The following is a 21,888-nucleotide window of genomic DNA, read 5'->3' as shown; positions in this document are numbered from 1 at the left end:
AGAGCTAGAAAGCATGCTAATAACCTGTTTACTAGTTTTTGTTAATTATGAGTTAGCTCTTTTGAGGAATGACGGGTGCATTATAACATTACTGGCCTACAGTAGATTTGTGACCATGGAAAATTTGACCTTATATATTAAAATTAAAAAAAAAAAAACTGCAAGTATGCAAAATGAGTTTGTATTACAGTGTTCTTATAATTCATTTTTTAATAGCTTATGTTCACTACATTTATATGAATGGTTGGGCAAAGTAAGAAGATCATGTAAAGTTTAATTAGCAGCATTTATTTTAACTAGGAAAGAATTTTTTTAATGGTTTTCACAAGCTTCTCGTCATTAAAAAAGGAATACTCATAGCTTGTAAATGTATGCCTTGTTGTTAGGCAAACCACGCTTCCCTTTCCTGTATCCTCATGCTGTCCACCCTCCATCCCCTCCACACACACATGCACTCAAAAATTAGTGTCAGAACTTTCACGCTATCCCAGCCTATCAAACTACGATCATATTCCAGGCATGCCAGATCCCCTTATTACAAACACCAATCCATCATGGGTCTGAGCTGGACAAAACCTTCAAGGGCATCTAATAATGGCTAAAATTTGCATTTACTCTGTGATAGCTCCTATTCTGGGAATTTTACAACAGTTAAGTCATTTAATCCTCCCAACAGCCCATTATGGCATCATTCCTATCAACTCCATTTTTTAGATGAGGACACTGAGGCAAAGAGGAGTTACATGACTTGCCCAAGGTCATCCAGCTAATAAGAGATAAAGCCAAGACTCAGCCGCACGCAATCAGGTTCTAGAGTTCATACTCACTGTACTGCTGCCTTGGGGAGATGAATATGCCTTTCTAGTGCTCAGAGGAGCAAACATTGCAGGCAGTACTTCCGTATCCCATATGCTCTGGTCCTCAAGCCCTGGAAGGTTAGTATTGAACACACTGCTTAGATGGGGTTGAAGAAGACTGGATCCCTTTCTGCGAGAGCGTTCCAAAATGTGACGCCACATTTGGTCACTTGGGTACTCAGTCCTCAGTCAGCACTTACTCCTATCTCATCTCTTTGTTCATTCACTAGTGTTACTTGCATATGTGTTTGTGTTGGCAGGTAAGTTTTAAATTTCTTTAATGGACTCCTGCATTTCAACCTAGTGAGAAGTGCAGTGGACTCTGAGCCAGAGGACGAGAGTGACCTGCAGGGTGCTGAGCATCTAGCAGCTTGTCAGGACACTTCGTCTCTCCAAGTCTCATGTAAAACATCTGGAAAGTGAGAGCGCTGAGTTTCTTTTTACTTTAGGTTTCCTTTAATCTCTGCTTCTATAATCCCACCCTTCACGACAATGCCTAGAATAGCTCTTTGCACAGTACAAGTACATAATAATTATTGGTTCAAATAAATATCTAGAAATCTCTTTTAAAATATCCCTGACAAATTTAAAGCCTGTGGTAATCAGGAGCTTTAGACCCCTTGAAACATCCTGTAGAGAGCTTGGAGAGATTATTAAAAGACAGATGGCTGGACCCCATGCCCAAAGTTTCTGAATCAGTAGGTCTAGGGTGAGACCCGAGAATTTGCATCTCCATCCTCTTCCCAGGTGCTTCTGGTCTGGGGACCGTGTTTTAGAACCACTGCCCATAGAGCGCTTTCAAAACAAATACCTTTCCTCTGGTTTCCCATTTAAAAAATGATTTATAAGCTTGTCTCACCCAGTGGTTGGGATCTCAGCTTCATGTGTTTCTTATCCTTTGCTGTGTCTTAAAGACTGTAAACATCAACTCAAAGGAAAAAATCCAGTTCTTGGCCTCATGTCCTTCTAAGCTGCCTGTTGACTCACTGTTTCACTAAAACTGTCCTCTCCCTAGGGTACTGGGGCCTCCTGGTTGCCACATGCCCACAATCTTAACCATGTCTAGTAACATGAAGGTGAAGAGCGGGGGTTCAGGTGGTTCAGATGCTAGTTCCCCACTCTGTGCTCTGCTCCAGGCAGTTTCCTTTATGCTTTATTTTCTTCATCTGTCATTGGATTTGAATAGCAATACCTACCTCATGTGGCTGTTTTGAAGATTAAATTGGTAAATATTTGCAAAACACTTTGAACAGTGACTAAAACCTAGCAAACGCCATGTAAGTTAGCTTTTTTTAAATCTCTCTGCCCAGCTGTATTGAGATATAATTGACGTATAACATTGTGTAAATTTAAGTTGTACAATGTGTTGATTTGATATACTTGTATATTGCAAAATTATTACCACCATAGTGTTAGCTAATACTTGCACCACATCACATGGTTCCCATTTCTTTTTTGTGGTGAGAACATTTAAGATCTATTTTCTTAGCAACATTCAAGTTTATAATAGAGTATTATGAGCTATAATCACCAGGCTGTACATTAGATCCCCAGAACTACTTGTTAACCTTATAACTGGAAGTTTGTGCCCTTTGACCAATATCTCTCCATTCCCACCTCCAACCCCCACCAGCCTCTGGTAACCACCACTCTACTCTCTGTTTCTATGAGTTTGGCTCTTTTAGATTCCACGTATAAGTGAGATCATACAGTATTTGTCTTTTTCTGTCTGACTTATTTACCTCAAGATTCGTCCAAATTGTTATAAAGAGCCGGATTTCTTTCTTTCTCGTGGCTGCATAGTATTCCATTATATGTATCTTCATTATCCATTCATCCATAGACAGACACTTAGGTTGTTTCCATGTCTTGGTTGTTGTGAATAAAGCTGCAATGAACACAGGAGTGCAGATATCGCTACAAGATCCTGATTTTGATTCTTTTGGATAAATACCCAGAAGTGGGATTGCTGGATCATATAGTAGTTCTATTTTAATCTCTTTGAGGAACTTCCATAGTGTTTTCCATAGTGGCTATACCAATTTGCATTCCCACCAACAGTGTACAAAGGTTCCCTTTTCTCCACATCCTCACCAACACTTATCATCTCTTGTCTTTTTGATAATAGCTACTCTAACAGGTGTAAGGTGATATCTCAGTGTGGTTTAGATTTGCATTTACCTGAGGATTCATAATGTTGAGCATCCTTTCATGTAACTATTGGCTATTTGTATGGCTTCTTTGGAAAACTGTCTATTCAGTTCTTCTGCCCATTTTTTTAATCAGGTTGTTTGCTTTTTTGCTATTAAGTTATATGAATTCTTTGTATATTTTGGATATTAACTCCTTATCAGATATATGACTTGCAAATATTTTCTCCTATTCCATGGATTTCCTTTTCATTTTGTTGATTGTTCCTTTTGCTGTGCAGAAGCTTTAAGTTAGTTTTTATCATATGTTAAATGTTTCCCAAATTTGCCTCTTAGGGTATCACCTTCATTATTTCTATCATGGCTGCATACCATCTCAGCTATCATTCATTTTTTCTTTAAATCAATCCACTTTACTAACAAATTATTGTAAAAGAAAACTTATTACCATAAACGGCATACCAATATCACTTGATAAGTAGAAGGTAACCATAAAATAAATACAATGAAAACCAATGTTTTTCGATTCTAGCCAGTTATTGTTTTCTGCTGAAGACTCTGAGCCTGAGACTTGCTCCCTCTTTATTAAAAGCAGGGAAATCAGTAAGTTTCAGCTACTGTAACAAATAAACCCCCACATTTCACTGCCTTAACAAATTAGAGTTCCTCTTTCACTGTGTAATAGTCCAGTGCAGGGCCGCTGACTGAGGGGACCTGGACTTCTTCCATCTTGTGGCACCACAAACTTCAGGGCCCAGAGATCTCTCTGCTTCCAGCCAGCAGATGAGGGAAGAGAACATGGAGAAGACACACCTGACTTTTTACCTCTTTGGTCTGATACTGACACGCATCATTTATCCTAACATTCCTTTGGCTTAAGTCACCTAGAGGCAGGTGTACAGGGCGTATTGCTCCAGGCTGGGTAGCCACTTCCCACAGCAGCTTTGTAGTATGAAAGTGAGAATACAAGTTTTTGGTGGTCAAGTTGTGAAATATATGCAGTTATAGTAAGACATAACCATAGTTTAACTGCAACCATTGCATTACCAACTATATTACTTCTTCACTCCAATTAATTCTCCTCTCTCCCAGCCTCGATTCCACTCAGAAACTATGTTCTGAGAAGTTAGCAACTGCCTTACTTAGCAAGGGCGCTGAAATCCATATGTACACTGAAGAAACCTTAATTTTTCTAAAGTATCATGACACAAAGTTCGCGAGATAGTACCCAGTGCAGCTTTTTACCTTGTAATATAACTTCAGACTTTCTTTGGCTACTGTGAAGTCGATGATGGGAAATGAGCTCTCTCCATATATGTGTCTGTGTAATAACCAAGAATGCACAATATGTTTCATAGGAACCTAAATATAAACCCAATACCCTCCTACATTTTAAAATTTAAGTGCATCCCATGACTATACTTTTACAGATCAAAGTTTCTTTTCAGATATTATTTGACATGTGTCTGAAGTGTGTGAGACACTTGGCAAGTACTGTCACCCTGAGTGCATGACCTCTGCTGCTATGTTACATCTGAAATGGTTTTCTTGTATCAATTTCAAACCAGTGATGCATAGATATCTTTGAGTTACCTTCTCCCCTTCAGTTGAAGGGGAGAGGAATTTCTAATTGGGTTTATATAAATGAAAACTTTAAGCTATTTGGAGTTTGACATTGATGAAAATCTACAATGATTTTATCTTCTTAGAAAAACTTACTTTGGTATTTTTTCGTTAGAGAATATAACAGGGTCAGCCTCTGGGAGTTGAGGTATGAGAGTGATGTTATGTGCTCATAACAGAGACATTTATACATTTATACTTGGGGATTTATGATTCACACCTGCGTTTTTCTAGGTTGGTATTCATGAGCAAGATGGGGCTTTTTACTCACTGCCAAACAGGGTAATGGATAAGAAACAGAACCAGATACCAAATCTATCCTCAAAGATGGGATGTAGACATGGATGGGTCATTTAGGAAGGGAGAATGTGTAGCACCAGCTTAATAAGCAAGGCAGGGTTCAAGGGGCTTCATAACGTCAACACTGAGTTCAAGAAAGCATAGTGCGGTGACTCAGTGAGAGAATGGCATATAATAGGGAACATAGTACTCCTGTTTTGGGAGATCTGTGGAATGTAGGACCTCTGTTTATCAGGCTGGGTGAGGTTCAGGAGTGCATCTCTTGCCTCCCGGGATGTAGACTATCAGTTTGCATGGGGAGGGGACTGTGACTCAAGAAACAGCATGGTTGCTGAGACACAGCCCTGGTTGGGTAGGTGAAGCAGTGAGGGCCCTTGACTACTAGCTTCTGGGCTCTTATCATATTCTGGATCAGATTGACTCCAGCCTTCCACAGAGGTTGCTTGAGGGCTTCCTGTTGCACTGGGGAACAGGCAGGGGCTTCACCTCCCTTGGCAGAGGAGTGGGGGTGGAATAAGGTTAGTGAGCCTAGTTGAGGGGAGCTGGAGGCAGACGAAAGAAATGAAGTGCGAGTTGACAGCTATGTACTTACTGTGCCAGCCTACACTCTCTACTAGTAGAGCGCTTCTTCCCCCTTTCTCTTTTATGTCCCAATGAATGGGGAGGTTTTGCTGAGGCGAGGAGGAGTCCCCCCTCTGAACACCTGATCATGGGAAGCCCGTTGGTTCTCCCCACTGGTGCCACAGGTGTCCTTGCCGAAGTTCTGCTCCTTTCTCCCTCTCCATAGACAGCTGGAGCCTGTGGCAGGCGGGAGGAGAGGCCATGCTCCCTTCCAGGCAATCTCAGTTAACACTGTTCACCACCTCAACTCTCTCTGGAAACAGCTTTCATTTATTAATTCACAGAAGAAAGGAAATTTTATCAAAGAACACTACCAAGTGACAAAGCTTTTAGCATCCCCATCTCTGGCTTCTGTGCCCTTGTACTGTCATGTTTTCTCCTCTCCCACACCCAGGAGAGAAAGCAAACCAATTATGCTCTTTACCCAAGGGCTGCTTTGGGAATCAAATGAAAATGGCAGCCAGTGACACCAGATTAAGACCCCCTTCTTGATAATGGTGGGAAAATGACCAAACCACCAGGTCCTCAATTACATATAAGAACCAAGGGTGTGCAGAGGAAACATGAAGAAGTGGCATTGAAAACAGAATCTCAAAAAAATAATGGCAGAGTTAGAAAGGGTCTTGTGAAGCTCTTTTGATCTTTGTTGGAAGACTGGCGTGTATGTCTAAAAGATCAGCAAAGTCTTTCTCTGTACTCAGTTCTCTTATACCTGGAGCCCCAGAAGTTGCAAAAGTCCTTATGAGGTGCATTGTGTCCCAACACCTCCCTTTAAAACTAGAAATGCTAGGAAGGTGACTGAACTCCAGAGTGTCACCTGAGCTTCAGGAGCGTGAGTGAGGAGCAGGGGGCTGACGTGGCTTAACCTGGAAAACTTGGAGGAAAAACTTGCAAGTTCCTAGGCAGAGGCTGTGGTCAAAATAACTCTCAACTTAAGATTCAGATTCTGGCTGTGCTGGTAACTATTTGACTCAGACATGTAACTCCTCTACTTCTCTGGATAGGTGTTCTTATCTATAAAATGGGCAGATGGAACTGGTTTTCATTCATTCATGCAGCCATTCACATTTATTGCCAGTCACTGTGCTTTAATATGGAAGTATAAAGAGAAACATTAGACAGTCTCTGCCTCAGAGAAGCTCTCAATTGAGTGGAGGAGACAGATGTTACTGATACTTATAAAACCATGTGGAAAGTACCATAATAAATGTACAAAGTGCTATTGAAATACAGAGAGGGAGGGATGGGTTGTACCGGGAATAGACATAAAGTGATAATAGAATAAGCAATATTTAAATCGTGTCTCAAGCACAGAACTGTGCCCAGCCTACCAGGCTATACTAAGCCATGGACCAAGTATAAAAGCCTGGCTGTGTGGAAATGCCTGGTATGTTGGGAAATGAAAATGTTTAGCTGTGACTAGAACATAGCATGTCTGGAGGCTGTGCAACAGTTGCAGAAGCTTGAAAAGATGGGTTTAGGCTCAGCTGTAAACAATCTCTTATGACAATTCCTATTACTCCATTGGCTCTGAAGACTGTAAATAGGAAATTTGGATTGCACACAATTTGTTTTCAATAGATCAAGCTGGCAGTAGACGGTTTGAAGAGCAGAGAAAATGGAAGCACGGAGGTGAATTCCGAGGCTGCTGTAATGCAGAAAGAAGTAATAAGAGACTAAATTTTAAAATGGCAATAGTGATAAAAATGGATGTATCTGAAATATAATTAAGACATAAAAGCAACAGGATTTCGCAACCGATGGAGAGAGGCAAATGAGAGAAATGGAGGTGTCAACGTGGTGTATAAGAGTGTGAGAGTTTTAGCCTGTGTGTCCAAGTGGAGGATGGGGGGTTAATTGAGAGGATGACATGCAGGAGCAGGAGGTTTAGGGTGGGAGAAGGAATTTCATTCTGGATGGGAAGGCTTTGAGGACTTCAGTATGCAGATGTGAGCAGGTTGAGATGTTGCTGTTTAATAGGTGGTTGGAGACCTGCATCTGGCATTCAGGGGAGAGGATTTAGGATTCCTTAGAGCAGCAGGGGTTGGTAAAACCTTAGGAGGAATGAAGCCCACCAGGGAGGGCTTCTGACAGGACAATAAAAAAGAAGTAAAATAACATGAGGGAACATGGAATTTAGGTCTGTAATTCACTGACCAGATCCTCTGCCTCCAAGGCAAACTCAATCTACTTTAGCCTATGTTCAGGTCAAGTTGAAAGCTAGCAGGAGAAAGCCTACCTCCTCTCCTCTCCTAAAACTGCCTTTCTGGTAGGGCCGTGTCCAAATCCTCTATATCTATGTAATAATACCCTACCTATAAGAGTAGTCAGGATCACAGCCTTTTCTTTGATGCCCTATTAATTTGAGTTCTCTTAGAAGCAAGTACCAAAGGTGATTAGATATACACGAGATGTATTGGGGAAACACTTGTAAAAGTAAAGGCTGGGAGTGCTAAGCCAGAGAAGGCAGGGGGAGCCTTCAGACTATGATGGAGGCCTGACCCCTGTGAGGGAGAGGGGGAAGGAAGAAGGATTGGGTAGGAAGCACCTCAGAGTGCTACACAGTTCCAAGAATGATTTGGCCAAGCTCATAAGGAGTATTCAAACCAAAATTGCCAGTTAGAGATAGCCCACGTCTCAGATGAATAGGCTCCCCAGAGTACTCCCACCATGCTTAATCATTGGTTAGGAGGAGCCCCCAGGAAGTGTGGTGTTAGCGGGGACTCAGTATGGATCCAAAGGAGCAGCGGCTGGGGCCATCAGTCCTAAAGCCTTCCTGCAGCAGGAGATCCTAGTGGCATATTCATGGCCACCGCAGATGCCCTCAGTTACTCAATGACACTTCTTCCTAAATGTTCTACTAGCATTTATTGTCCAAACCCATCAAATACAACTCAGTGTGTGCAGCCTTGTACCATGATTAATTACTTCTCTTTGTAATTAGTTGTATTATATATATCCACCCAACTAGTTATAAACTCTTGTTTAAACATCAGTGCCTCGCATTGCATCCTTAACTCAGAAGGCATCTAACCATTCATCATAATAAGAGTTGTTTTATTTTCATTATTTGAATTTATTTGAGAGCAGTAAACAATGAGAATTTTGACTCAGGAAATTAGGATGGGGGAAAGTTGAGAGAGAATATGATTTGGACGAGGAGTTCCACAGGTGTTACAGTGAGGGAGGAAGAAGTAGAGCGGGAAGTAGACATGCCCAGTGGAGGAAAGCAGACACCAGGGCCCTGGCACATACATTGGATGAGATGAAGTCCAAGTAGGCAGACAGAACATGGTATCCAGAGAACGTGGTGGAAAGGGCTGGTTTAGGGCAAGAACTAGCATAGGGGAGGTCCAGCAAGATGGATTGGAGGAGAGTTTGAAGTAGACATAAGGTCACTGCAGCTCTCTCTCTCTCTCTTTTTTTTTTTTTTTACCATTATAATACCTTAAAAATTAACCGTAATTTTTTAATGTCATTAATTATAGACCTTGAGTGTACAAATTTCCAGCTGGTTTTGTCTTCTTTTTTAACATTGCAGTTGGTTGATACAGCTTTTAAGTCTCTCTTAATCTCTACTTCCCCCCTCCATCTCTTTTTCTTTTCTTTTTTATTTTCTTGCAATTTATTTGTTTGTACTGCAGAATTTGTCACAGTCTGAATTTTGTTGATGGCATCCCAGGGTACAGTCTAACATGTGCTTCTGACCTCTGCGCTTTTGTAAATTGGTGACTGTCTCTGGAGGCTTGATCAGATTCACGTTAGAATTTTTTTGGCAAGAATACTTCATAGATGGTAGTGTGTGTTTCCCTCAGGAGGCACATAATTTCTGATTATCACTCTGCAGCTCCTGTTTTTTTTTTTTTGAGAATTGCTCCCTGTATGCACAGAGGCAGTTTCCATACACCATAACACTCCTTCTTAACCCTGGTTAGTTGGATCAGGGAGACACCTATTCCAAGCTGAGCCTCCTAGGAATTTGGAATTGAGGTTCAATGAATCTAATTAGTTGAGTTTTCCTTGAACTGAGCTGACGCGTTCAAGACAAGGCTCTTGGAGGGAGCTGACGCGTTCAAGACAAGGCTCTTGGAGACTGTTGGGACAATCATGTACGCTAGGGAACAGGAGAGCTGGCTTGCAGAAAGACAAGAATGAGTCAGGCATTCAGAGAAGAGCCGAGATGAGAGACAGTGTGACTCCAGAGAAAGAGAATGAAACTGAGAAAGTAGTTGTCCGGACTCCTGAGGAATTTCCATTCCTGAGCCTAATCCTGAGCCCTGTCCCCTTAAATTCTGAGATAACCCACCAACCCCAGAATAAATTTCCTGTTTTGCTTAATCTAGTTTCAGTCGATTTCTTTTAGTAGCAGCCAAACGAAATTGACTGAGATAGTGTTTTTTTGACACACAAAAAAATAACCAGACACATGCAGGAAATTCAGGAACATGTAATGTGCTGAGATCCAGGCAAGCAAGAGTTAGCATTAGGAAAATTGGGAAAAGTAGCCCTGGAAAGAGTGGCCCAGACAAGAAAGCTCTCAGTCTGGTAGGAACCTGGTAACTAAACAAGTTATCAAGTCAGGGATTAACCATACAGGATCTGGTTATAAGAACTAGGGTGGAGCCTTCATCACATGAACAAGGCAGAAGAAGTTGGTTATTAGGAGTCAGGCAAAAGGTCAGAGGCAGAGTAAGTCTTCTGATCTATTGAAGATGAGCTCTATTGAGGATGGAATTCGTTCATGAATTCAGTAAGAATTATTGGGTATTTACTGCATTCTAGGGAATTGAGTGTGTTAACAGACTGAGTTGGGGGTTCAGTGTACTGTGGGGTGGAGCTAACCTGGGAGTGGAGACTCCCTGGTACCTGCTGTGATGAAGAGAAAGCTGAGAGGGCAGAATCAGGCAGGGAGCCAGTCAGCCCATGATGTGGAGTAGATGACAGGTTGTTAGAATTTGGAGCATTCTAGGGCAAAACATACCTGGAAGAAGTTGAAACTGAAAACTCAGAAAGTAATTTCTTTCAAGGAGCGGCAGAGAGGAGGTAGGGCATGAAAGAGGATTCAGAAAGGGAGATAAGAAGGTGTCAACACACCGCTTGTCTATGTCAGTTTCACATAGGGGCCTGGTGGCAGCTGACAAACCTATAGAAAATACCTCTTATGTCTCTTTAAGCTGGATGAACTGTTTCATCACATACCTGCTCTACTTTACCAAAGTTAAAATTTCAGGAGGAGTTGGAAGGCCATAAACTCTAGCCTTCCCTAATTCAATCCAGTCTTACCAGATAGGCAAGACTAGACTCCTTTAATATAATTCAGTTCAACATCTTCTGGTTTAACCTTGAACCCTGCCCTACTTGAAAGAAGAGATATATTAAGAAAAGAGGAAAAGGAGGTAGAAAGGAGGATAAAAATTAAGAGATGCCTTATAATCTGTTGCTCATATTGAGGTAAATTAGGTCAAACATCTAATGTCCCGTGACCTCCTTCTCTACCTCCTGCTTATAATTTTGAATATCTTGTAATCATAGATATTACTTTTCATAAAGACCCCAAAAGCATTTCCCCAGGGGATGTCAGGGACTCCCTATATAGCACGTTATTTAATCTTGACAAGATGTACTAAAAACTAACCTTAACAATGACAGGTTAGGAGACATACTATTGGCGCCATTTGCTTTTCTCTTGATGTTATTTCCAGTGCTGTTGATCATGGTATAAATAGGGTCAAAAGATCTGAGGCTGAGTCAGAAATTCCTGTTCGGCTTCTGACTGGCCTGGTGGGGAGCAAAGTATTTAACCTCGCCAAGCCTTGCTGGGTGATTTTAAGGACCCTGTAGGAAAGCACTGCAAATGGTACAAATATGAATGGAAGATAGCCGGTTCTTTAATAAATCAGCCTAGTTGAGTAAAGAATCTGTACTAGAACCTAATTTTTCTCCTCACTAGCTCTGTGGCCTTGGGCAATTCATTTCAGTTCGTCTTGTTTTTTTTCACTTGTAAAAGAGGTATTATATATATTATACATATATATAAAATATATATATTCTCTGTTTCATATGGTTTTTTATGAATATGAAAATGATATATGTATACTAAAGTATAAAGAATATATAAATGATTACAATTCTTAATAATGTCTCATAATAGAATAATGACATTTTGGCAAAGGATAACCTCAAGGCCAAATGTGTATGAATTGATTCTTTCTTTCTTCTTATAAAAGTATTAATATAATTTTAAATTAGTATGTCTATATTAGATCCTTTCAGAAATATTTGCGTAGAGAATTTTTCTGATTTCTATGACAGAGTCAAATTTGAACAAGATACAATCACTTAAAAATAAAATATGGAATTCAATTACACACCAAAAATAAGTGAGGGCTTCCTTAAAGCAAAGATCTTTTGTATATTTCATTTTTTTTTAATGAAGTCTGTTAGAAAACAAAAATGTTATAGTCTATTTTCGTTCATCATTTATTTGTTTAATACTCTCTTGAATTGAGAGAAATATGGGTTATATGCGTTGGTACATTTATAATAAAAGGATTCAGTTAAGCAAGTATGGTTCAATTTTATACTGAAATTGTTACCATTCAAAGGAGCTCCTTTTTTACATTTTTTAAAAATAGAAATATTCTACATTTATACTGGTTAAAATCTAATGTTCTTTAACCTTTTATTTCCTTGCCAGATAATAGTTGGAGAAACTGCTGTGTTTTGCCTACAACTAGCCACAAGGGATTTTGAAAACCAGGAGAAAACTATTTTAACTGGAGACTGTTGCTATATAAACCCACTGGTGCGGCGAACTGTACGATTTCTTGGTATGTGTTCATTGGATTGTTTTTATTGTTGCTGAAACAATGTTTATGTGTAAGCTAACCTTTAAAATGACTAGCATTTAACTGTATGCAAATATTAGGTTATATTTTCTTTGAAATGTTTTAAAAATAAATGCTGCATACTACTTTCTCTTGCATGTTGCAAGACTCCACTTCAAGGTGTCATTTCTATATTATTTTAAGGAAAAAAGAACACCACACTGGGATATTTAATATTCTTTAAGAAACTAAAAATTACATAATTAAAAGAAATGATTTACTGTGTTTATGAAATTTCAGAAACAATGCTTAGGGAGAAATGATAGTAGGTAGGTTGTTGAACATCAGGAAGGGCAAGCAAAATAGCTTGGCAAATAAAAGAAATGTTGCATTTGTTAATTACCATATGCAGCACTCCGTGTACTACTTCTGAGCTGTTTTTCAATGTCAACAAAAATGTATTGGTGATTTTATTAGAGGACAAGATTTACTGATACTTTAACTTTCAATCTCAAATTCTAGGACTAATACATTTGAACATTGATTAATTGCTGAAAATCATCCCAATTCAATAGAAACTTGGCCAAGACAAATTTTTTTAACTGACACAATAAAATTTAATATAAATTATTATTTCCTGGATTTATCAGAATAAAAAAGCATGTCTATATATACTGAATACCATTTAAGACAAATTCTGATCAGTATTAAGATTAAGGATACTATCACCCTTCAATCTATTTCTCATATTGATGGGATCAAGATGAAGACTTTGGAGATATTATGCATAGATCACCTAATCTATATATAAACGCACTTAAAGACTAATGCAATGTCATCATGCCTTTAAATCTTTCTGAAGATGAAAGGTCTTCATATGTAATACTGTTCTTTTTATTACCATCAAGTTATATATCTCCAAAGCCCTCATTTATGCTGTTGAAGGAATAACTTTTATATGAAACTTTAAAAAGTTCTTTTTTTCACGTGCATCAGTACTGTGTTCTTGACTTATTTCTCTTTGTATGAGGCATTTAATAACAAAACAAGCAATAAAATACTCAGAACTAAAAGTATTTGTTGAAATCGACACTTTCCTCAATACTGTTAAGCAAATTATACTATGCCTACTTAAATAAAATATTTTTCTGCATTTGCACACATATTTCTAAAGAATGTATGGCACAAAGTAAAGTGTGCTTTTAGGTCTCTACATGTTTCTTCTTAGATGATTTTATAAAATATTTAAGAGTGCTTGATTTGTTTCTTGTTTTCTTGTTCATCATGATTTGGATGTTTCTAGTTGGTTATCATAAAATGAGAAGCTTGCAAGCAAAGCATTACTGTATAAAAGGACATCACTCTTTATAACAACTTTATTCTGGAAGTCAGCAGAAGGATACACTCATGGGGTCTCACTTTAATAAGCATCTTTGTAGTCAGCTACAACATTGACCTAGGGCCTGATGCACTGACATTTTACTTAAACACATTTGGGAACTTTACAAGTATCAAGAGACATTTTCATATCCTTATCAAATATTTCTCTCTATTTTAAACAGGAAAGCTTATTACACCAGATAAAAAGAATGGTTTGGTTAAATAAAGTGAGCCCATTTTAGCTTGGATTTCAAGAGAAGAGAGATGAAGACCTGTCATTTTGGTTCCCGTGCTAGGCCACGAGATTTGGAAGGGGAAGTTGTATACAGTAACATTGTATTGAGTTCCATTCTCTTTCATTTCTCTACCCCTCCCAAATTTCTGCTTTTGTGATAACATTTACTTCTATGACTCATGGAAAAGGGGTAGGATCTAGAAAAAAAGCTTGTTATTGTTTCCTTTTAAAATTTTAGATAAAGAGAGAACTATTTGTTTCATTGCCATTTGTGTATACACAGAGTTTTGCTACGTGTAGGGTTGTCTGCATGAACCTTTTATAATCTTACATAATATTTTGAAAATTAAAAGGACAGCCATGCACCTAATGATGGAAAATTATTTGATCCTGCACAATTTTTCTGGTGGTTTCCTACAGAATAGCCAATAATTATGTAACGTCTTAGAAAACAAACAATCCAGAAATATATGACTCAGGAAAAAAGCATCGAATTATTATAATAGAATTATATGACTTTTTAATGAACCAACTATTTGGGAAATATTATTTTGGTATAATTTTAAAATGTCGTGATGGATTTTATTTCCCCAAATTATGAAAGAATGGATTTCTTTACATTGGTGCCACATCCTTGAATGTTGTATCTGTAAGTTTAATTGAAAATGATGCCAAAGAATTTATTTTGCCTACCTTACCTAAGTAGAAAGATAAGTTTTGGTAATAATGATCAATAACATTGAAATTAGAAAATGTTTTTTGTATTTGAGTTAATTGGCATGTTCCTTACAAAAGGGGAAAAAAAATCTGTGTACTTAATTTTATACCTTCAGGTAACCAAAGCAAATAAATTTTAATACTGTGAAGGTAATTGAAAAATTATAATTTAATGGCTTTATTATTTACGAACTTGCCCCAAATTTGATAAATTAAAACTCAATCCATAAAAGATAAGGTGAAACTAAGTTATTAGCTGTTATGTGACTTTTAAAAATGTGTTTCTGAAGGCAAGGTAGAGATTAATCTAAAAACATTCTGCTTTAATGAAGATTTTCCATGATATTTAAATGAAAACTAGTGGCATTGGCTTTTACCGCTAATTGGCACCTCCAGCAGAGTTAATATTAGTCTGAATGGGCTTAAGAGGCGTAATCAAAGGGAGAAAACTGCTTTGCTTTATGTCAGTCAGATAAAAAAGTATTTTCAAAAATAGAGAAAAAGTAAAAGTAAAGATTGCTAACATTAGTAGAAAGTGATAGACTGAACTCTCTCAAGGGAAACGTGTCTCCATTTAAAAAATCTCATTACTCAAACACAGCCTTAGAATATATTTTCTTCTTCTATCTTATTTCTTATAAACCCACCATGCATAAAAATGTAGCCAGTGGTAGACAGCTCAATATGTTAAATAATTTAACACTCCCACCACTCCAGAAAGCAAAGGGAGGAACTAGAGAGGACTGAAATGGAAGGAACCATATGTATGTACGTATGACCTATTTTATAGTTTCTAAAATATTTCCATGATGGTTTATTGTAAACTAAGACACAAAAAACCAAAGAGTTAAAATAGTTTGTTTTCTTCCTCAGGGATTTATACGTTTGGACTGTTTGCTACAGATATCTTTGTAAACGCTGGACAGGTAGTCACAGGGAACCTGGCTCCCCATTTTCTTGCCCTGTGTAAGCCCAACTATACAGCGCTTGGATGTCAGCAGTACACACAGTTCATCAGCGGGGAAGAGGCCTGCACGGGCAACCCAGATCTCATCATGAGGGCAAGGAAAACATTTCCATCCAAAGAAGCGGCTCTCAGTGTCTATGCAGCTATGTATCTGACAGTAAGTAAGGATTATAAGCCAGTCTTAGTCTGTCTTGCTGTGAATTCTCCCAATGCAGAAATCATTTCTCCTTGCCATAATGGAAGTCGCATTAACAGCTTTCTGTAGGCCATTTAATTTGTTTTTAATAATAGCTGTTTGTACTGTGAATAAAATTAAGTCAGTTGACTCTCGTGAGATTATGTGTGGGTAGTTGGTTGTATTAAAAAATATAGCCATTAGCATTTCTATTTGAGAATATGTTTGTCTTTATATTAAATAGGGCTTAATGGAAACAAATTTGTCCTGTAGCAGTCCCATAAACTTGTATTAGGGCAATTAAGAGAACTACCCAGGCCTCTTAGCTGCCTACTCAAGCTCTAATATTCTCTGGTAGGGGTTGGGAAAGGAGCACTCTTTTTCTAGAAAGTTCTTTTGTTATTAGTAACTATATCATCATAATATCTGAACCAATGTTTTAATATTTTGTAGAACTAACCAAAATGTCCTTTTAAGTTATGTTTTTTCCTTTATTCTTGAGTATTTGCCATTATTTTAGGGCTAAGAGCCAGACCCCAAGTGCAGCTATCTTAGGATCTTTCTGTGGAAGTAAGTGGTCACGGCTGAGTGCATTACTGATATGCAAGAGTAGAAAGAAGGGCAGCCTTGGCAGGCAGCTCTTTGACCCCCGCATTGGAGTCATCAGCCTTTCCCTCTCTCAACAGGAGCTGCCTTGCAGCTATGGAGTTGGACTCCAAAAGTGTGCTCTGTAGGCTTTTCCGTAGCTCCAGTAAGAAGTTGAGAATTTAAATATCTTTTTGAGTGCTCCTTTCCAATGGTACCAATAGCTACTTCCTTCTAATTTCAGCTCATTGACAAAAGATCTCAGGACCAATTTGAAACGAAATTTAATCATTTCTAATGACTAAAAAAAACTTGGAGATATTTTTACCCTCAAAGAACTATTTGATTATGGAAATGTTTCTAATGTTCCTAATGCACTCACGTCAGATAATCTCTAAAAGCAGAGAGAATATACAGTGATACCCTGTGGCACCTCTATTTGAGATTGGAATTAAAGATTACTAAATAAAGGACAATTTAGACGGCGCAATTAGTATTGTACGTAACATTTACAATGGCGGGATAATTTTGGAGGTCATAAGTGTATGCATTTTAACATTTTTAAAGTTTTTAAGCCAAGCTAATTGTATCCTTCACTGCCTGGACTTTTAAAAAATCCCATGAAGAAAATTTTTAGAGTTAAGAATCAAATCCCATCATAGCCATTTTCTCTTCTACTGTCTTCTGATTTTTGTACAATTTGTCAGTTACAACTCCCTTCTTGCCCTCTTGCTGTGCCCCATCTCTTTTCTTATAATTTCCCCTGATTTCTTTAGCCCATCAGCTTTGCTTTTTGCTTCACATTCTAAGTTACTTCTAGACTTGATGTGAAATCTGCTCATCCTTGCATATTGTTTCCTATTCAGTAAATTGCTTGACTGCATGTTCTACCCCTCCTAGAATATGTAGCATTCAGCCTTAAAATGAAGTTTTAAAACTTGAGTGAATCGGAAGTCATGAAATACTTTTCATTCACTGTCATCACACCTAAATCTGATGTTTATATTTGTATCTGGGTATGATTTGCAAATATATCTGCATATACATATGTGATCAAGCCAATGACTTGAGACAAATTCCAGAATACTCTTGGACCCCAAATACTGTTACATGATTATCTTAGCACTAATAGACAATAGATTTTGCTGTGTAACCAGGGTTTGCCAAAGGTGGTGAATCTGCTAGTGTAGTAAAATACTTGGTCTTTTTATTCTGCCAAAATGGTGTTTATAGGCATTGCTATGGGAGAAGGCATTATCCTTTTATGTGCAGGAAAATCTTAGTATCTTGTCTTGCCCTTGGTCTGCTGACGTTTGTTTTAGCAACTTCTTACCTGATTTGTTTTAGCAGCTTACCTGCAGGCATTTATTTAAGCAACTCCTGAATTATAAACCATACTGTTCTGGTCTGTAATAAAGACTTGGACATGTTTGTAGTAATAATTATTATTATTATTATAGCGAAAATTTATTGAGCATTTACTCTGTATCAAGCATTAAGTTCTTCACTTTTACTAATCTATTTAATGTATTACTAATACTTATTTGTGTATTATTAAAATTTTGTATCATTATTATTTATGTAATAATTGAGTATTTATACTAATTTATTGAATCCTCATAACAACTCCTGAAGTATGTACTATTATCATGCCCATTTTACAGATGAGGACACTCAGAAAGTGAAATAACTTGCCCAGATCCATAGAACCACAAATGTTCCTGGCTGCAATGATTCTGAATATTCCAGAGAGGAAGTCACTAAATCATATTAGCCCTAACATGTGCATGGTCAGCTGAATTTCCTCCTACTCCTGCATAATCTCAGCACCCATAAAGGTTAAAGCCAAGGGTTCAGATGGTAGATATGTTTAGAGAAAAAAACATTTAATAACACTCCACCATTCGGAAATCTTCTATCATTAAACAGTGGTTCAGACTAAAAGTCAGGACTCCTGCTTGTAATTACATTGAAGGGTACCTCTGTCTTTTTAACAATAGATTCTGTTCTCTGCTAACTGCTTTTCTTTCTTCTCTACCACCCCTTTTTGTGTGTGTGTGTGACTGTGGGTGGCTGCTATGGCAACTCTGAATATAACTCCTGCTGCAAATGTAGGCATTACAGTCAGGTTTTGCTGTTATATTTGAACTTATATACAAATATATTCCTTCCCAGCTTCACTAGAGACACTTTGGAAAAACTTGATAATAGAAGTGTTGGGGTATTTCAAACTAATACAGTCTCGTGAAATGCTTGCAGAATTTTGATGAGTAGGTAAATGGGGAAAACAGCCGTATATTCAGTATTCTTTGTGGAAATAGGCTTATTGCTGTATTTAGGGAGAGATATATTTGTTTAATGTGGTGTAGGTGTTGTAAACATACATAAACACATAAATAAAAATAAATGAGCACTATTATGAAGTATGCAAATAAGAACTGAGGAATATTTTTCTGATGCTTCTCTTTGTGGATTACAATTAAGGAACTTGAACTCTCCCTTAGCATTTGACTTTAATTGAGGCTTTGGGGATAATTTGATCACAGAGTTGTTCTCTTTTGCTTTACTGAGAACTGTCAGGGAAAAAAAATCCCTATGCCTATTTTTGCAAATGCTTTGGTTCCCCAGGAAAAAACTCTGAAGGTTATTTAATCCTCAATCATTAAATTTATAATTCAGTGTTAAGTTGCATTAGAATAATATTTAAATTTAGCTTTGTGTTATTTCTTTTTATATAAAATGGGTAAAATTTTTTCCAATTAAAGTCAAATGAACTCCAAAATTGAGAATGAGAAATAATGTTTGGTGACTTTTCTGGATAACATCATAAACCATTGAAGGAGAAAGACATAAAATGATCTCTTTAGGTTACTTCCAGTTCTACCCTAGATTTTCTGAAAATGCAAAAGAGAAAAAAAAAAAAAGGAAGGGTCAGCCACATTGGTTGGCCTGTTTTCATTACGTGTTGCTGCATAGCAAACCACCCTAAGCCTCAAAATAACAAGAATTTATTATCCTTAGGATTCTGTGGGTTGACCTGTGGTTTTCTTGGTAGTCAGTCAATCCTTGATTCTCTCATGAGTCACATTCAGCTGACCAGTCGGCTGGGGTCTGGACCTCTCTCATCCTCAAGAGGCCTTTCTCACAGGTCGTCTTCCCTGACAGTGTTTTAGAACAGCCTTCCAGTGAACAGAGGCCCACGCTGCAAGGCATCTTGAGGCTCAGACTCCAAAACTTATTTACATCTCCATCACTGTATCCTATTGGTCCAACCAAATCACAAGACCGACCCAGATTGGTGAGGGTGGAGAAATAGACTCTGCCTGTAGTTGGGGGACGTACATTAAAGTCAGACTGTAGAGAGGGGAACGTACTGGGATAGGAGGAATTTGTGGACATTAAACAATGTATTACAGTCTTTTCCCAGAATATTAGTGAAAAGCTTTAAAATATCATTTCCCTCTCTCTTCCCCCCTGTTGGTGGCCAGTCATTTGCATCATTCTACTCTCCCTTTCCTCGAAGCCATCTTTTATAAGCTCACAAGGTCCCATGTACAGCAGTTACTGCTACAGGCTGCCAAGACAAGGGTTAAATTAACACAGTCCACTGGTGTCTGTTTGCCCCTCCTTTAGTGACTGTTTACCTACTGCTACATAGGGGCGTAAACAGACCCTCATTCTCGGGTACAGGAATTTGGGGAATGCATGCCAGTTTACCCGCAGCCCTTGATTTCATGAGACTGGTCAGTGATGTGTTTGGAGGAGGATTGGGGTGGTGAAGAGAAGAGCTCTGGGCTGCCTTCACATTATTTGTCTTCACTGGCTGATGAGATCTGGCTGCCATTAGAAAGCCATTCCTCTAAATCTTCCCTGCCCAGGAGAAATTTAATGCTGAAATGTGTAAGTTCCCTGTGCTCTAGATTTCAAATGAGCAAATTTGTGTCTACTAGATAATATATCAGAAAGTATTTATTGAGTCCCCACTCATAATGTGACTGCAATTCTGTTACTGTGACCACGGGTGCTGCAACCACTATTATTAGTCGATGGACGTGTCTCCTGTCAGCCTTCAGCTAAGTGTTATTGGTAGGAGGTTGGGGAAGGAACAAAAGACATCTGTGATGTACCCACTGGGTTCCAATATTTTCACTACATGGAACCCTTTTATAATTTACCCTCGTCCTCTTCTCCCACACTCCTCCAAGAACTCTATGTTTTTAAATCCTCTATCTAACATATTAATATTTTCCCTTCCCAACTTAGGCCCAGATATTAAACAGTGGTCTATAATAATAAAATATAATAATGCTATTTTGAAATTGTACACACACAATTATTATAACGGTTGGGATGATAATAAGCACTTAATGATTACAGACACATTGACACTCTGCATCTTTACCTTAATTTTACTTGGCTTCTGTCAGTGACGCTTATATTTGGGTATTCGGTATTTGACATGTGGCTTTATAATGGTATCTGGTTCTCCAGTCACATCACAGAAATTCCTGTGTCTTCCACAATGTATCAGAGCCACTAAGCAGCATGAGATCACTAATGTGGCCAACTGACTTAATATGGTTCTTTTGCAAAAGCAAAGAGCACTGACATTTTAGTTAGTGCGTGTGGGCTTATTATGAGTAAATATACTACTCTATTAAGCTCTTTGAAATATTGAAAAATATGTCACAGAATTCCATTAATATGTCTAGGGTTTCTTACACATTAGTAAACTCCAACTTTGGGATTGCTGGCAGCATTTGCGCCTTCTAATTAGGAAAACAGAATTTACTATTATCGGGCAATATAGGATAGTCAGGCTGCATTATGACTAGTAGGCGCTAGGCACTTACTTGTGCCTTCATGGGATCCTTCTGCCATTAAAAAAAAAATCTATATTTTATAACCTCATTGCTGTAAAAACAAATTTATAAATATTATATAGTAAATATTTCCTTCAACCTAAGTATTTATTTTTTCCTTCTCATTTTAAAAGAAATTAAAGCAGGTTCATGGGTCCCTAGAAGTATCATGGGCCCTGGGTATCATGCCTACTGGATAAGTTTGCCCTGAGGATAGTACCTAATAAAGTTCTAGGTGGAATACGATTGTTAGTGTATCTGGTATTGACAATGAGAGCCATTCTGTCCAAGAGGGAAGAGATCATTGCTGTAAGCACCATGGGCGACTGCTTCAGAAGTAAGTGGGACTTGGGATGGGTCTTGGAGATGAATATGATTTGAATAGGCAAAGAAGAGGCATTCCAGGTAGGGGGATAGCGAGAGCAATGCAAGGAGCAAGAAACAGGCGATACAATTAGGAATGAGTGAGGAGGGAAGCTCAGATGGGGAGTATATGTGGAGAATTGTGGGATTTAAGGATTAGCAAGAATAAATAAATCAGAAAGACCTTGTAAACCAACTTGAGGCTTCATGCTTGAGTTCATAAGCA

The 21,888-nt window shown here is 38.2% G+C and overlaps 1 protein-coding gene across 2 annotated transcripts in view; it reads left to right on the top strand.

Moving 5' to 3' along the window:
- The window catches only part of PLPPR5 (phospholipid phosphatase related 5), a 108,601-nt gene that overhangs the window by 27,366 nt on the left and 59,347 nt on the right, over positions 1 to 21,888 (top strand). For both annotated transcript variants that reach the window (XM_058538610.1, XM_058538609.1), the window contains exons 2-3: positions 12,249 to 12,381; positions 15,584 to 15,834. In XM_058538610.1, the coding sequence (XP_058394593.1) occupies positions 12,249 to 12,381; positions 15,584 to 15,834 (384 nt within the window). The remainder of the gene's footprint in view (positions 1 to 12,248; positions 12,382 to 15,583; positions 15,835 to 21,888) is intronic.

Source organism: Diceros bicornis, chromosome 4 (assembly GCF_020826845.1).
Source record: "Diceros bicornis minor isolate mBicDic1 chromosome 4, mDicBic1.mat.cur, whole genome shotgun sequence".
NCBI classification, from domain to species: Eukaryota; Metazoa; Chordata; class Mammalia; order Perissodactyla; family Rhinocerotidae; genus Diceros; species Diceros bicornis.
The sequence above is the reverse complement of the archived record's forward strand: the minus strand, read 5'-3'. Positions and strand labels throughout refer to the sequence as shown.